The sequence below is a fragment of the Euprymna scolopes genome, chromosome 5 (genome assembly GCF_053919585.1).
Source record: "Euprymna scolopes isolate OS-2025 chromosome 5, ASM5391958v1, whole genome shotgun sequence".
Classification (NCBI taxonomy): domain Eukaryota; kingdom Metazoa; phylum Mollusca; class Cephalopoda; order Sepiida; family Sepiolidae; genus Euprymna; species Euprymna scolopes.
The window spans coordinates 60,386,514-60,404,243 of NC_136486.1; the positions used below are offsets into that span (position 1 = coordinate 60,386,514).

The following is a 17,730-nucleotide window of genomic DNA, read 5'->3' on the forward strand; positions in this document are numbered from 1 at the left end:
GTATAAATCGAAATAAACAATTTGATCAGTTTTATATGAATGTTTACTTACCTAATGGTTAAAATTCTTCTTATAGCTTCTTCTCTCACTTCCATTTCATCTGATGTTAACAAAAAGAACAGAATATTCTCTAGCAAAAGGGCAAAAGCATTAAACTGAAGATTGCTTAAAGCAATTTCCTGAATTTCTGGAGGCTGCTTTTTTATTTGCCCAATCATTTTAAAAATATACATTTTCTGGTTATTAAATTTATTATTCAGTTTAATTTCAAACCAGCTAACTGTATAAACTTCTACAATAAAACTAATCAGCTGATGCATTTTTCTGGTCAATTAAGATGGATAAATTTTACGGGTCCACAAACACATTAATCGGATTGCCAGAGTAAGCCATTTTGCCTGATTTAAAGGTCAGATCCTTCATGCTGTATACTGAGGGTCTACTTTACCCCTTGAAATACCAACAGCATACTCTAAAAGTAGTCTTTGGTCACCAGTGAGATCATTTTCTGTTAGTTCAGAATACCTGCCCTCCAGAGAACTACTCACTGGTAAAATGTCAACTTGGGGTAAATGATGGTAATTGTTGGCACATAATTTTCCGAGTTGACCCGTAAATGATGTTGGGCTTCGTGCACTTCCATCAAGGAATTGAAATAATGCCCTAAAAGGAAGCTCATTTTGGTATAGAGAACAACCAATAGTGTGCATTTTTCTATACAGCTTGTTTTCTGGTGAGGAAACCAGTATTGGTGCTTGTGTTATCTAAAAGGACAGCCTTTAAAGTATTGACACTCTCATACTCTTCTAGAACTTTGTGAACTTCATCTGTCAGAACAGCACCAGTTGCTCTAACAGTAGGAATCACTCTATGTCTTAGATACATACCCTTACTTCCACATCAAATCTCTTTCGTAAATGTCAAGTGATGCTCTTGTCCTTTAGCTTTTCTTCGATTTTTGTTTCCTTTTTCATCGACAGTTTCAATGTAAAATAAAGTGTCTTTGTCGTGTTTCCCATCATCAACAATGCAGACAAGATTTCTAATTTTTTGATTATGTTTTTGATAGGCATTATTTTTTTAATCTTTCTTTTTCTCTGTCAATTTTGGATTTATGAAGAAAAATTTTTTTTAAATCAATATTTTATTTTAGAAGGCCCGCAGCTTGTAGATCCAAAAGAAAAGCATTTGCAAGACTTACACCTAGGTTTGATGAGACATCCCCCCTGATGAGTTCAATGGCATAACGAGGAATTTTTATCAGGCTGTAAATACTCTTACACTCTTCCTCTGGTTCAAAACTTTCATCTGTTCCATCACTATTTTCTGATGTCAGAATGATATTCTGGTCATGGGATGTTGAAGCAATAGGCGGGGGGGGGTGAATCAACTTGCTTTTCTATTAACACAGTTAACTTTTTAGATTTTGCGACTGCAGCTTTATCAACAGGTCTCAATTGAAAATTGCCTTCGAGTTCTATTTTATTTCTTTGGTCCTTAAAATACTCTCTCCCCAACAGGAACCTGAATTAGAAAATTCGACAAATGTTTATTCTAATCTACGCTAATCTTAGAAATGAATTCTATTTCACGTAAAAAAAATTGTAATTTCTTTTCTCACTGGTTTACATAAAATACAAGTATGGAAATTAATTTAATTTAAGATGTCTATGATTTTCACCAAAAAGATTTTTTCAAACAAACAAGAGAAATTAAAAAAATAGAATAAACTAACCTTTTTTTATAGGACAGGTACAGACAATATGCTTTGACTGACAATTTTCTTTTTTGCATTTAATATTTTTGGCATGACAACTTGCAATTGGCAGGTCACACGAACAAGATGAAATATGAAATAATTTGTCAATTTGTAATTGACCAGAAGACTTTTGGCATATGCGGATAAAACGTTTCTATTTATTTGCTTGTTTTTTTTTTAAAGCAGGTGTCCTACAATTTGTGTACAATTCATTTATCAGTTAATAGGGGAAAACTGGAATTTACTGCCTTCCAAATATCTTTAACATCATTTGCCATTAATTTTGAAAGGGCAAATTTATTTAACTTTGGGCGAGAATTCTCCATCTAATAACAATATTTAATAACCTGACGGAAAGTAGGGATTCTGTTGTATTTAATGGAAAAGGTGTGCCCACAAATTGTGTAGAAATAGTTCGTTTCCGACTCATGGTTAGAAGAATATCTGCAAAATACTTATTTTATGATATGGTAAGAAATTAAACAAAGGAAATTATGAATTAAATTTAAAATTTGGAAAAATTGGTAAATATCAAAAAAGAAATAATAAAGGTTTGCTAAGATATAAAATGCAAAATGTAATAATTTCTATATTTGAATTAAGCTCCGGTTAACAAAGTAAACACACATGTGAACACGAAAATGAAGCCGATTACTTGGCAGTGTAGACAGAAATATCAACCGGATAAAATAAAGCCCCGGTTTATTAGTTGTTTAATTCATTTTAAATGAAATATTTTGCAGGGTGTCTTTTTATATCGACACTCAATTAGTTTTCTAAAAATAAAATAGATATTGCAAACAAAAGAAAAAACGTATTGTTTATACTCCCTTCATATGTTTCTTAAAAACCGGCATGAATATGACATGCTTATTCTTTGATTTAACACCGGCACCCTGCGACATAGACGCAGCTTATTGAGTTTTTCAATGTTTAAATTGATTTTAGCAAAAAACGATGGAGTTTTAGAAAAAAAGTATTTTGTGTTGTTATTCTTAATGCTATTTAACAACTTTCTCTGCATAGACCTAGTCATAATGCCAAAATCGACCTACCCTAATGTACATATATTGCATGTATCTTTATTCAAATACATTAGCACTTACATTATCGTAATACAAAGTTCTTTGTAAATAAAAACAAATCGAGCACTGTGAAAGTGGCGGTCAGTATTTGCATGAATCATTGCTGTTAGATGGAAGTATTGACCAGGGATCACTAATTTATCAGCAGGTAATCGCCCTTAGCGACCATTTTGCGGATTAATATGTAGTGTCTCGATTAGTCGGTCATCGACCTTTTAGTTATCTTTCACTTTTCAATTACATTTCTACAGTTTCATGAATGCTAAGTGACTGATTATCTAGCTTTGGCACATTTACACATGAAATCTCAATTTAACTTGACATTTGTAAATGTTTGTTTGCCGTTATTGCCTTTCACTAGTTTTGCTTTATTAAATGAAATAGAAAAATACAAAACACGATGTCTAATTTCTAAAATATATAATTAAAGAACTAGTTAATTACACGAAATTACAAAGTACAACTGTCAATGCTTAAATGAATAACTTTGAGCCGAAGGTCTACTTCCACTGGGACATGCTGCGGTGCTTACCTCTGCAACTCGATTTCCTTTTATATTCTTGCTGCCTGTCGCTTCTGCCCTCATAATCTCGTCAGTATTTAAAGTTGAATATTTTTAAGTTGTAATATAGACACATTAGAGTTTCTCTGTTCTCAGGGTACAGCCTCTCCTTTCGATTATCTAGCCTTAATTAAAACCTACGTCACTTCCAGTTTGGCGGTGGTCGTAACAGCAAAGACGTCAAGTTTTTTTTACCCTTCTTTTCCTCTTTGCGGTAAGGGTTCGAGCCTGCCTTTCTACTACCACTTTTTTTTTTTTTGCTCAACATACACTTCTAAACACCCGGGCAACGCCGAGCACCCATGCTACTATATATATATATATATATATATATATATATATATATATATGCATATATATATATATATATATATAAGTAAAAAAGTGTGCGTGTGTGTCTGTATACATTTCCCTACTAAATTACTCTGTCAATTTTCGGTCCAGAGACTCGAGATTTGACATAAGGAGTATTGAAATTTGCTAAAATCTTTTGGATCGGTTTTCAGCCAGAAATTTGGTCAAAGGGTAAAAGTTCAATGATTTTACCTTTCAAAACTCTACCCAACTCCTCCGCCAATTTTGGGTCTAAACACTTGAACATTTAAATGTAGGTTACTTACACATGACTCTAACTTTCTAATTAGTTTGAAGCCCAAAAATAAATGTTGAGGGGTCAAATTAAGGTAAAAATTAAAGAGATTTCACCTCTACGGTCCCTCCAAAATTACTCAGCACATTTCTGGTCTAAACATTTTACATTTTACGTAAAGATTATTCAGAGATACGCCAAGCCTTTTAATCATTTGGGATTAAAGATTTGAACTGCCAAGGAGTCAAAATTCAAAAGATTTTACCTTTGTGGTGTCAAACAAACAACTCAGCCAATCTTGGGTCTAAATATTTGAAATTTATACATAATAAGCATATTAATCCGTTTTGAGGCTGAAATTTGGCTGTCAAAAGGTCAAAATTGAGAGACTTTACTTATGCAGATTCTACCAAATTTCTCCGCCAGTTTTGGTATAAAGATGGGAAATTTTAGATGTAGGTACCTTAGACATGGGTAAAACTTTGTATTTTGATTTAAGACCGAAATAATAAACGGTAAGGAGTCAAAATTCGTGTCAAAGTTTTAAAAAATTACCTTAGCGGTCTCAACGAAATTACTCAGAAAAATTTTGGCTCTAAACATTTGAAATCTTACATAAAGTGTATTCACACGCAGAGCAAGTTATGAACAGAACATAGGGCCCGAGCAAAGTCGGGCTGAACAGCTAGTATATATATATATATATATATATATATATATATATATATATATATATATATATACGAGTATATATATATATATATATATATATATATATATATACGAGTATATATATATATATATATATATATATATATATATATATATATATATATTAAAAATAATAGGCGGAAGTTTCTCGAGAGCTCTTTCGGCTATCATCTCGTCAGGAGAAAATCGATAGCGAACAAAATAATATTGTGTCGAAAAATAAAGAGTTCTAAAGGGGAACTTATTAAATGTGCCAAAAGTACGGGTACACTAAATAAATGTATTAACGTTTAAAAACGATGAAAATATTGGTACAACGAGGAAAAAAAGCGGGAGAAAAGATTCAAAGTTCCCCAAAGAGAAACAATGCATTTGATGTTTCTTTTTGCCGGCACAAAGAAGGTTGACGCACCGCAATAGAGACAGACTCCAAAATCTTTAGATTCTGTACCTCTAAACATTTAATTGAATATATATATATGTATATATATATATATATATATATATATATATATATATATATATATATATACAGTAGCGTCCAAAAGTTAAGGGCTAGTAGTTTCAAGACAAGTTTAAGTACTTTTTAAGAAAAACCGTTCATTTAAAATACTTAATATGCATATATACTTATAGATATACTCATCACTAATGTCTCGCCTAAATTTCATAAGCATCCGTTGGATATTTTTGAAGTTATGACCAATAACACAAACGTTTGTCCAAATTCTCGTGGTCCAAAAGTTAAGGGCTAGGCGGTATAATCTTTAATTATTATAACAGTAAGGTACTGTATAGGTGGACAGGAGTTATCGCCCCTGAACATACTTTACATAAGTGGAGTTTCCAACGGGTAAGAGTTATCGCCCCTGGCTCATAACTTTACATTTGTGGACTTCGCTCTCCTATAAAAAGAGAGAGAAACGTTCATCTTCATTCTGAAGTCGACACACGTCGTTTTCTTGTCAGACAGGTACTATGAATAATCCTACTTCAAATTTTTACTAAAGAACATTTAAATTATTGTAATTGGGTAAAAGAAATGAGTGTTTGTATCGCACTAGTACAACATGGCAGCAAAACAACGTCGTCCCGTTTCTGTCGAAGAAAAACAGCTCATTATTCACCTTCATAGTAATTGCAAGAAAACTTCTGAGATTGTTGACACCGTAGGAAGGTCTCCTAGTGTAGTAAAGCGTATTGTGGCACATTTCAAGCAGTCAGGATCAGTGGCAGCTGCCCCAAAATCTGGTAGACCTCGAATCACAACTGCTCGACAGGATCGTCTTATTGTCAAAATGTCACTTAAAGACAGATTTAACACTGCTGCTAAAATATCTCGAGAACTAAAGCAAAGGTCTATTGTTCAAGCGTCTCGGCAAACTGTTACACGCCGGTTGCACGCTTCTGGATTGCAATCTCGAGTGCAAGCAAGGAAGCCTCTTATCTCCAAAAAGAATCAGAAACTCCGCCTCGCATTTGCCCAAGAACACGTTGTGTGGACAACCGAAAACTGGTCCCGTGTGCACTTTAGTGATGAATCGAAGTTTAACGTTATCGGATCTGATGGCAACACGTATGTCCGGCGAAGAATTGGTGAGGGATTGGAGGTTAAGTGCGTGAAAAAAACTGTGAAATTTGGAGGAGGAAGTGTAATGGTTTGTGGCGTTATGTCAGCTGCAGGCTGTGGATCACTGATTGGTCTGCAAGGTGGAATAAATGCAGAAGTTTATAAGCAGATTCTACGGCAGCATGCAGTTCCTAGTCTTCGGTCGTCGCTCTATCAACCTGCAATTTTCATGCAGGATAACGCTCCTTGTCACACTGCTAAGAAAGTAAAAACATTTTTAGACGAAGAAGAAGTTGAAACGATGCGTTGGCCCCCTCAGAGTCCAGATCTTAATCCTATTGAGAATATCTGGAAAATAGTTGGTGAACTTGCTCAACTTCAGTGCCCAAAAAATCTAGAAGAACTCTGGCAGTGCTTACATGCTGAATGGAGTGCGATAACACCAGCGTTTTGCAAGAAGTTGGTGGATTCCTGTGCCAAGAGGTGTCAAGAAGTCATAAATAGCAAGGGTTTGTTTACCAAATACTAGTTAGTTGGTAATTTCAGCCATTCACAGCAAGGACAAAAGCCGCAATCGTGTTAGCCCTTAACTTTTGGACACACAAATTTTGAACAATTTTATTTAAAATGGTAGTTATTAAAAAAATACTTTGTGTAGGCTAACGAAATTATGACCCATTGAAGATATACATGTTATCTATATAATTGTGAAGTAATTTTTTGTTGTTCGTGCGTATTTGTTTCAAATATATGGTTAAACTTGCTGAGGTTTTACTAGCCCTTAACATTTGGACGCTAACGTATATATATATATGTATATATGTATATATTTATATATCTATATCTATATATATCTATATATACACGCATATATATGTATATATATATATATATATATATATATATATATATATATAATCGATCACACATAACTAGATCGTCTATATCCTATCTATGCGATGATTTGCATATGTGTCTTTGGCTAACGAAAACAAGAATTAAAAGGCCATTGATTTAAATAATTTATTGAAGAGAATATTTGAAACAATTTTATATGCATATGTAATAATAGCTTATGAGTTGTTTTCAAGTTAAATCAAGTGAGGCGTCCATAGTCCCTCATGACTCACAGTGAACGAGGCATAAAAATTACTAAGTTCATAAGTTGCCCCCCCCCCGCCATTTAGCCTCAAAAGTCCCCAGAGGACGTCAGTTCCCGGTGAAAATAAAGAAACGGTGCAGTTTAAGGCCTTAACATATGTACATTTTAGTTCTGCCCTATGCAAAAAAGAAATGAGTAAGTCCATCATTTGCCCACCCCATTAAGCCCAAAAGTCGCCAAAGCCTTGCCATATATAAATGTGAATTCAGCAACACGCAAAACTGCTCAATGGACATACACATAATTTTTTTTTTGAAAAATACGATAAAATAGTTTAAAAAATGGAGTGATTTTATTAGCCCTAAAATAGCCCCTGGGGCACACTCAAGAGTTATCGCGAAGTAAAGAAAAACAAAATTATATAGAAATAAGTTAGTTGCAACTTTTCAGAAAGTTTTATAAAAATCCAAGGCATCATAGTTTTTTAATAACACAAAAGTGTCAATTTTACCATTTTAATCCGAAAGGCACCACTAGGGAGTTTTCCGGGAAAATCCGTTCTGTTACGTTTTTACTCATATCATGTTTCATGTTTGAGCAAAACTTTTAAATTCCAAGGCCTAGTTATTGAGAAAAGTGCGGTCAGACAAACGGACGCATGGACAAACAGACGAATTGATAAGGGTGAATTTACAAGCCCACCCTCTTTTTGTTGGGAGACAAAAAAAAATATCTAAAGTTTCACTTTCTGTTTTCATTACATTTTACTGCCAGCGTAAATAAATAATGGCACTTTTTAATGACTGTTGTTGTTTTCATTCATGGTGCCTTTCACATGGAATTATTCGGTTTTCTGTATATATATTAATTGTACAACATTCTAATTACATTTATTTCTTTCCTTTAAATAGACTTAATTATTTTTAGGATTTGTTTGAATAAGTTCTGTTTTAATTTTTTTTTTCATATATTTTCAATACTATTGTTTTCATTGTTTAAAATTGTCTAAGTTTAACCTCGTGGAGAGTCAAGTAAGTAATGACTTAATTACTTAAAAAAAGAGGTGGTAATTTATTATTTAAAAGTTATTGTTTTTCATTGTTTAAAATTGTCTCAGTTCAACCTCGTGTGGTATCAAGTAAGGAATGACTTAATTACTTAAAAAAAAAAGAGGTTGTAATTTATTATTTAAAAGTTATTGTTTTTCATTGTTTAAAATTGTCTCAGTTCAACCTCGTGTGGTATCAAGTAAGGAATGACTTAATTACTTAAAAAAAGAGGTGGTAATTTATTATTTAAAAGTTATTGTTTTTCATTATTTAAAATTGTCTCAGTTCAACCTCGTGTGGTATCAAGTAAGGAATGACTTAATTACTTAAAAAAAGAGGTTGTAATTTATTATTTAAAAGTTATTGTTTTTCATTGTTTAAAATTGTCTCAGTTCAACCTCGTGTGGTATCAAGTAAGGAATGACTTAATTACTTAAAAAAAGAGGTGGTAATTTATTATTTAAAAGTTATTGTTTTTCATTATTTAAAATTGTCTCAGTTCAACCTCGTGTGGTATCAAGTAAGGAATGACTTAATTACTTAAAAAAAAGAGGTGGTAATTTATTATTTAAAAGTGATTGTTTTTTCATTGTTTAAAATTCAAAGTTCTGTCGTCGGCCAATGAAAAAAAAACAACCTTCTAGAATAAGACTTTTTATTTTTCCAATGCAGTGTTTCAGCTATTGTCCGCATGAAAAGCTGGCCATGTCTAATTTAATCTTTTATTAATTACATCAGTTGGTTGTCCTCCGGATGTTTGATTTGCGACTGAGGAAATAAGTGAATTAACCTCTGACCAGAGACTTCTATTCGAATATACACTCTCTGTCTGAAGAGACTCGCACGTTTATACTATAGACCAACAGGGTATCCAATTTTGGGTGCTTTGATTGTCGCATGCATGCAAGCAAACCTTAATGTGTTTGCGTGCGTGTTTACGTAAATGTTTTTTATGTCTTAGCGGGGACCCGTCTCGGTTACACTTGGATAATGCTCTATTTATGCTAAGATTTACCTTGCGTAAAGAATATATGATTCACTTAGGATAGTTAAATTCTTTTTTCCGCCCTATCACACGACATCCAGTAAACCAGCGCGCCAAGTATCAATTTACTAAAAAATGAAAAAAGAAAAAACAAAACAACAAAGCTAACAATAGTATAAAATAAAGTAATACAACTCAAATACTTATCACCGATTTTTTTCCTTTGACGTTGGGGGCAGTGTTGCCTACATACCAAGTTGCATAAGATCTTTTTTTTTTTTAGTTTTTTAAGATTTAGTTCTTTCTTTAAATTGTTTTCTGTTTGGCATATCGTTTTCAAAGACCTTCCTTTGTTTTTCATTGCGCCCTTGGTAATAGCCGAATGAAGCAACTGACTCATGTATACAGCAAAATATAGGTAGAAAAGGTTAAAAATAAATCAAACTTCGTGTATCTTCAAATAAATTGTTGTAAAATACATTTCTGTAGATACGCTGACAAAACGTACAAGCTTAATGCATTTCCATAAATAGTATACTTTCAATTGAAGATCATTTACCCGACAAATATTTTTACAATAAGGAAACAATTAAGTTGCTGCAAATTCGAATAAGTATATATATATATATATATATATATATATATATATATAATCAATAAGTACATGTATATATATATATATATATATATATATATATATATATATATATATATATATATATATATATAGCTTGGTGAGTAGAAGAAGTAAATTCAATTTCATAATAGGAGTTTTGAGACATTGTGTTGAACAAAGATCGCGGCGTAGTTCAGATCAGTAACCAAGATGGCGGCCAAGAATCAAATGCAGTCCGTGACGTAGTTAACGGCGAACTGATTGAATCCAAAATTCGACAATTTTTATAATAATTTTGAAAAGTTTTCATTGATTGTTTAGCACAGCCGTTGGTTATAAAAATGATTGGCGAATCCATTCGTCTCATACCCCCATTACTCGTGATGAGGAAGGTCTCCTAGCGGCTTCGGCTGCAGGGAGACAGGGTAGTACATGTCAAGGATTCGTCACTTAACACTCAGCCCAACAGGTGAGGGGCCGGGAACCGGCCCAGCACCTGTTGGACTGAGGTACGCCGCCTGGGTAATACCTAGGAGGTCCACTCTCCCAGGCTTTTCCACCGGGCTTTCCGGTGGGGCAAGTTTATTGCTTGCTGCCTGAGGCGCCCCGACCGGGGAATGCCGACGGGGTTACTCAGGCAATTTTTAAAATTGCAGGAATGCCCCTCCTTAAGGGGAGGCTGCGGGGTTCCAACTTTTTAGGCCTTGTGCCAAATATTGCCGATGTGAGCGGCAATTAAATAACTACCCCCATTACTCGTGATGAGGAAGGTCTCCTAGCGGCTTCGGCTGCAGGGAGACAGGGTAGTACACGTCAAGGATTCGTCACTTGACACTCAGCCCGACAGGTGAGGGACCGGGAACCGGCCCAGAACCTGTTGGACTGAGGTATCCCGCCTGGGTAATGCCTAGGAGGCCCACCCTCCCAGGCCTTGCCACTGGGCTTTCCGGTGGAGTAAGTTCATAGCTTACTGCCTGAGGCGCTTCTATCGGGGGAATGCCGACGGGGTAACTCAGGCAATTTTTACAATTGCAGGAGTGCCCCTCCTTTAGTGGAGCCTGCTGTATCCCCACTTTCCAGCTTTGTGCCACATTTTGCCGAGGTGAGCGGCAAATAAATAACTACCCCCATTAGGAGTCAAAAACATTTTACAGTGAGAGTCATTAGTGTGAGTCTTATTTTAACTCTGGTTCCATCACCATGTAATCATGTTTCTTTACATGTTTTAACCGCCGATACTAATTCATAATTCAATTACCCGAACTATCTATCAGGAGTTGGGATTTTACTTTTAACCATGCAAATAAGAATGTCTTAAAAGTTTAGATACTGTTTAGCAATTCACAATAAAAACCGTATATAGTGATTTTTCTGATCATATGGGATATGTGCCCGTCTATTATATAATAAACTAGCCTGGGTGTCTGGCGTTGTCCGAGTGTTTGGAGCTGTGTGTTGATCAAATAAAAAATACAAAGTGGTAGAAGGTAGGCTGGCTCGAACACGTACCGCGAACAAGGAAAAGAATGTGAAAAAACAAACGTGATATCTTTGCCATTTTGTCTATCGCTAAACCATAAATGGCGAAGGATTAAATTAAAGCTGATAAACCAAAAAGAGAGGATTACTTTAGAAAATATTGGCGAAAAAAGCGGCCCCACTCTATAGAAAAGTGCCTAGTTGAGGGGAGAAGAGTTAATGTTTTTAGCCAATTTTTCGATATTCGTCGCCCGAAGGGTCAGACTTCAATTGATACTAATCTCGTGAAAATCCGTCGCCTCTGTCGAAAGTTTTAGGTATACGTGATGATTGCAAACGTCTTGTCAGACGAGCGCCACTCCCTCAGACACTTAATGTCCATGAGCCCAGAAATGACTTTTTTTTTCTTAGTCCTACTGGTGAATTCACACGCTCACGCAGGCATGATACTGAAGACGGTCATTGAGATCAATTATTACATGTTTCCAGCATTTCAAGCCTCCATGCGTCATAACTGTTCCATCGCCACAGGACCATTTTTATAGACAAATGCCTGAGGGAGTATCTATATACAGGTGATGTTACAGAGTCTTAGCTTTGTACGACAGCTAAATCTCTCTCTCGGTTCAAAATGTTGAGATCCAGCAACAAGCAAGAGCAAGATAGCCAGCAACAAGTTAAACTGCAGGCCAGCTTAATGCGGGTACTGGTCTTCCGCTTTATGGTTTTTTTTAAAATAAGAGATTTGCTTCTCCTAGAAAGGTTGCCTTCACCACGGCTTATGGGAACCCTCTCCACCCCAACACACAAACACACATGATGCTAGTTCGCCGTTGACCCCGAAAAAGGGTCCATTCGCCCTTTGGAAGGTCTTGTTTTTAATCCTTCAGGGAGACTAGCCACCCTCCTTACCAAACAAGTCAGGTGGGAGAACCAGTTTAGTCGCCGGTGACCCGACCATGAGGCAGGTAGTACTGGGTTACATGGTACCAGTAGCATATGACATGACCTGACACACAAGGTATACGTACATACATACATACATGCATACATATACGTACATACATACATACATACATTTAAATAAGCAGATGAGATTTATATTATAGATGTTATGTTTTTTATATGAATTTTTACTTAAATTTATATTTCTTTTCAGAACACCAGTCATAGTGCTCCAAACGTAATAGGAAAGCATGTCAAATCAGAAATATTTCCTTTTACTCTTATGGATTCCCTTTGTTCCGGTAATTTGTAAGTTGATTTTGGATTTAATAACGTTCACTTTTGTGATGTGACAGTAGGGATGTCAATAGTCTCACCCATTGACAACAGGAGTGGGATTTATTCAAACATACTCGATCTCAAATAATTACGTTCACTCATTGGTGTTGGACATCTGCACGAAATTACTCCTGTAAGTACCTGATTTAAAGTAGAATCGTGGAAACTCATGTTAGAAACAGAATCAAGCCACGAAAACATGTCAAAACGTTGTGATTCCTAAAGTTTATACATATTACTATTTATTTCCAGGTATTAAAAATATAATAACTAGCAGAACATGAGGAAATTCCACGATAGTTGAAAATTAAAAAGAAAGCACATTATAAACAAAATTAAAAATCCAAATAAAACAAATAACTTTAACGAATTTAAAACACATTTTTATTAATTGATTTTAACCTTTTAAAACTTCAAGAATTAATTTAGAAAAATTACATTTTTCAATGAAAATGGTCTTGCTTTAGTTTTAGGAATAATTTTTAACATAAATTATAAAGGAACAGATGTCAATTAACTTGAACATTTATTTTGATAAAAAGAAATCCACATTAAAAAAATACAGTCTTCTTATAGCCTGTTTCTTTTTTTAAATTATGAAATAAAATAACCAATTTGAAACCGGAAACTATATTTCCTGTTGTTTAAACATTTGGGGGAAGGGGTAAATTGTTTTAATGACTTTTAACTGAAAAAAACTACTATACATGGAAGTAATTCGTCTCTCATTAATTACTGTTTCCGATGATGATGTTTTTTTTGTGACACTGGGCATAAGAGTAGTAAATTAATATTTAGATAACAGGAGCAATAATAATAATAATAATTATAATAATAATAATAATAATAATAATAATAATAATGATAATAATGATGATAATAATGATGATAATAATAATAATAATAATAATGATAATAATAATAAAAACAAATAAAATAATAATAATAATAAAACTAAAAACAAATAAAAATAATATTAATAATAATAATAATAATAATAATAAATAATAATAATTACAATAATAGTTTTTATTATAATATCATCATTATTGTATCACCATTATTATATCATCATTATCTATATATTAATACGATATGTGTTATTTTTTGTGTCACGGGTCGTTTAATTGTTGTGCACTTCAATTTTTTATCAAAAATAATTTTACCTAGAATGCTTCATAAGTTTTGTATCTGTTTTCGTTTATATCTGATGCAAATTAAGTCATCTATTTTCATATAAATAATTTTATAAGAATTCTTCAAATATTTAGTTTCAGTTTCGATTAAACTGATGGCACTCCAGTAATTTTTTTTTCTGTTTTGTAAATACCTCTATCAAGAATTCCTCATAAGTTTTCGTTTCAGTTTCAATTATGGCTGAAACAACTCAAGTTTTTATATATATATATATATATATATATATATATATATATATATATATATATATATATATTTGGTCTAAACATTTAAAAATTTTTCATAAAGTCTGTTCAGACATAAGGCAAGATTTCTCCTCGTAGTCCAGTCAATCTAGCTCATTTTTTGGCTCAACCTCAAACAAATTGCTAACAAAGGTTTTTAAATTACATTATAGGCAAAAATATCTCCTCTTTCAAATAAAAAAAAGTTTACCAAAATTGACCTTGCAGAAAGGGGTCAACGACCGCCATCTTTAAAGGGTCCCCCCCGATTCTAGTTTCCCTCTCTCAACTCAATTATCGTAAGTATATCTTCAAAAATTACAAATGTATCAATGTGAAATTTTTATAAATAAACAGTTTTCATGAAGTTGAATATAATTATAAACTCATTGGTTTGGTTTTATTTGATTTTGGTTTACGGCATATCGACCCTTTTAGATTATTTGATACTAGTCCAGTCAATCTAGCTAATTTTTTTTTGTCTCAAGCTCAAATAAATTGCTAACAAAGGTTTTTAAATTGCATTGTGGGCAAGAATATCTCCTCTTTCAGATAAAAAAAAAGTTTACACAAAATTGACCTTGCAGAAAGGGGTCAACGACCGCCATCTTTAAAGGGTCCCCCCGATTCTAGTTTCCCTCTCTCAACTCAATTATTGTAAGTATATCTCCAAAAATTACAAATTATCAATCTGAAATTTATAAATCAACAGTTTTCATGAAGTTAAATATAATTATAAACTCATAGGTTTGGTTTTATTTGATTTTGGTTTACGGCATATCAACCCTTTTAGATTATTTGATACTAGTCCAGTCAATCTAGCTGTTTTTTTGTTTGTCTCAACCTCATATAAATTGCTACCAGAGGTTTTTAAATTGCATTGTAGGCAGGAATATCTCCTCTTTCAGATGAAAAAAAGTTTATTAAAATTAACCTCGGAGAAAGGGGTCAACGGACGCCATCTTTAAAGGGTCCCTCCGATTCTAGTCTCAATTACTGTAAGTATTCTTTTGTTATTAGCCGAATCTGCTTGCCATCCCTTGCCGAAAACAAGCAATAAATTATTTTAATATTCTGGTGGTCATAAACCTGGCGCCTGTAGGCTGTGGTACTGGTCAAGTCTGAGCAAACTCTCTTTCCCATAAAAAAAGTTTATTAAAATTAACCTTGGATAAAGGGGACAACAGCCGCCATATTTAAAGGGTCCCTCCGATTCTAGTCTTCCTCTCTTAACTCAATTACTCTATAGTCCAGTCTTTGGTGTTGTGGCTAAACCTCAAACAAATTGCTAACAAAGGTTTTTAACTTGCATTGTGGGCAGGAATATCTCCTCTTTCATATAAAAAAAGGTTTACCAAAATTAGCCTTGGGGAAATGGGTTACCGGCCGCCACTTTTAAATCATTTGGGCCCTGTCGCAAAATGCGATAACTAGCGAAAAGGATGATAAGCAAAATTAACAATTACCATAATGTAAAAGGACAAAATATCGACTGTGTCATCTTTTTTGCTAAATCGCCAAGGCCGATATATTGGCCTGAGTGTAAAGGGTTAAAATTCAACTAAACAGTATTAAAATTTCGATGCATAAAATTCCTGACAAGTATGCCCATTAAAACAATAAATTACAAAAATAATCACTTTTGCTGACAAAAAACCTTTATTAAATTACACAGAACAAGTTTATGAACGGACCAAAGAACATTTCTTGTCAAGAACTAGTCAAAGGTCACTTCATCATCATCATCATCATCATCATCAGCATCATCATCATCATCATCATCATCATCAAGATCTGGCTGTGATTAGTTGGTGCAATGGAGGCCTTTGCAATATACACACGTTTGAACAGTGAATGCCATGTTTCCTGCAACTGCATCTTCCTGTAGTACACCCTGAAGTACAGTTACAGCTAGTTATAGCGAACAAATTTACAGGGCCAGGCGGTAAGTCAGTCTTAACTGGTTGTAATTTACCATCTGAAAGTGTCCATCCCCACTCGTCAGGTTTTAGCTGGTTTCTACCTTTCCATTCCTGAATTTGGAAGTAAACTCAAAGGCTGTGGAATTTCGTAGCTGCTCTTGTCGGTGGCAATGATTTGGGCTCAACATACTTTGAGCTATTTGCAACCTTTTCCTTAAAGCGCCTAAGTCGAAGATGATTGATGTTTTCCCCATCATTATCATTGTATAGGCACACTAAAGCCTTCTCCCCAGCTTCAATAACCTCTTCTGCACTGCTGTCTTTGCCAAACACTTTAGCCAGTTCGAGGAAGTTTCTATTGTTTATCACCTTTCGGAGGGATGCTGCCTTCCCAATTCCGTGAACACTGGATGTAGAATCACAACCCAGTAGTGCATGAATGAAAAGAATGTTGGAACAAACCGCATCTCCCAATGATTTCCTCACCTCTTTGATGTTCCAGACTTTCACTCTTTTTTCACTAGCTTTTGGTTGTGGCGTAAAGAAGATATTGTAAATATCATCGCTTTGGTATGATAACATAGAAGGACCAATAAGTCAGTGTCATCTGCTATAAAAATGGTTTCTCCTGTCTGTGCCAGTTCTAGAGTAGTCTTCACAATCAATACGTCAGCGTCTCCAGATGCATGGATTACTTTACAACCTGCTTCCTTCAAACTCTTTCCTAGCAAGTTGATAAACAATTGTTTGTTTTGTCGATTAGCAAGGAAACGTCATTTTTTAATTTGAACACCATGAAAGGAGTCAGTGACACATTAACTCCAACAAACCTCCCTGCTCGGCATCGGTGAGTCGAGTCCTTAATGGATGGGCCACTTTCATATCCATCAAAGAAAACACATGCTTTTCCATATCTATTTGTGACATATCTACAGTATTGGTCACATATCTCATTAAATGTGCGACCTTGTTGCCAAGGGAGACGCTGAAGTAGTGCTCCACCATCAAAGAGATACTGTGGATCTGATAACTGTGGACCTGATTGTACATGAGAAGTCAGTTCCCATATAGCGTCTGTCAAAGCAGATTTTTTTGCCTGTCGCAGTAATCACATATAATCAAAAAGAGCAGGTGGGTAACCACACAGCTCAGATTGAAAATGTTCTTGCTGCTCCTGGGTTGAGGGTTCATTATTAGATAGCACACACAGTCTCTGGAATAGGAGTTGTGAATCAGTCTCAACAGTTTCATCTTTGCTGAGTGAAACTTTTGATCCAAGTGTAATTGCTTGATCCTTTTTTTTTAAAGTGTAATCTTGTACATTTTCTCCAGCCATTGAAGCTATGATTGCCTCTCCTATGGAGTTTACTCTGTCCACATTCACCTTTTTGTCTCCAGTTACTCCACTTGAAATGCTGTGAATGGACGGATCTTCCGTGAAAGGGTCATATGTCTAGAGAAACGCAAGGACCTTCCATGTATCCCTCACATCACGCTCTTTTCTTGCTGAAGTAGCCTCCTGATGCTGGTCACTAGTGCTATAATGAATGCCTGCTAGTTCTTGCATTGTAAACTTGATTTCCGCGCAAGCTGACA

The 17,730-nt window shown here is 34.5% G+C and overlaps 1 protein-coding gene across 3 annotated transcripts in view; it reads left to right on the top strand.

Moving 5' to 3' along the window:
- LOC145276815 (uncharacterized) overlaps positions 1-17,730 on the top strand; it is a 475,667-nt gene that overhangs the window by 85,206 nt on the left and 372,731 nt on the right. For all 3 annotated transcript variants that reach the window (XM_080128147.1, XM_080128146.1, XM_080128148.1), the window contains exon 2: positions 12,667-12,761. In XM_080128147.1, coding sequence (XP_079984273.1) covers positions 12,704-12,761 — 58 coding nt within the window. In that variant the 5' untranslated portion in view covers positions 12,667-12,703. The remainder of the gene's footprint in view (positions 1-12,666; positions 12,762-17,730) is intronic.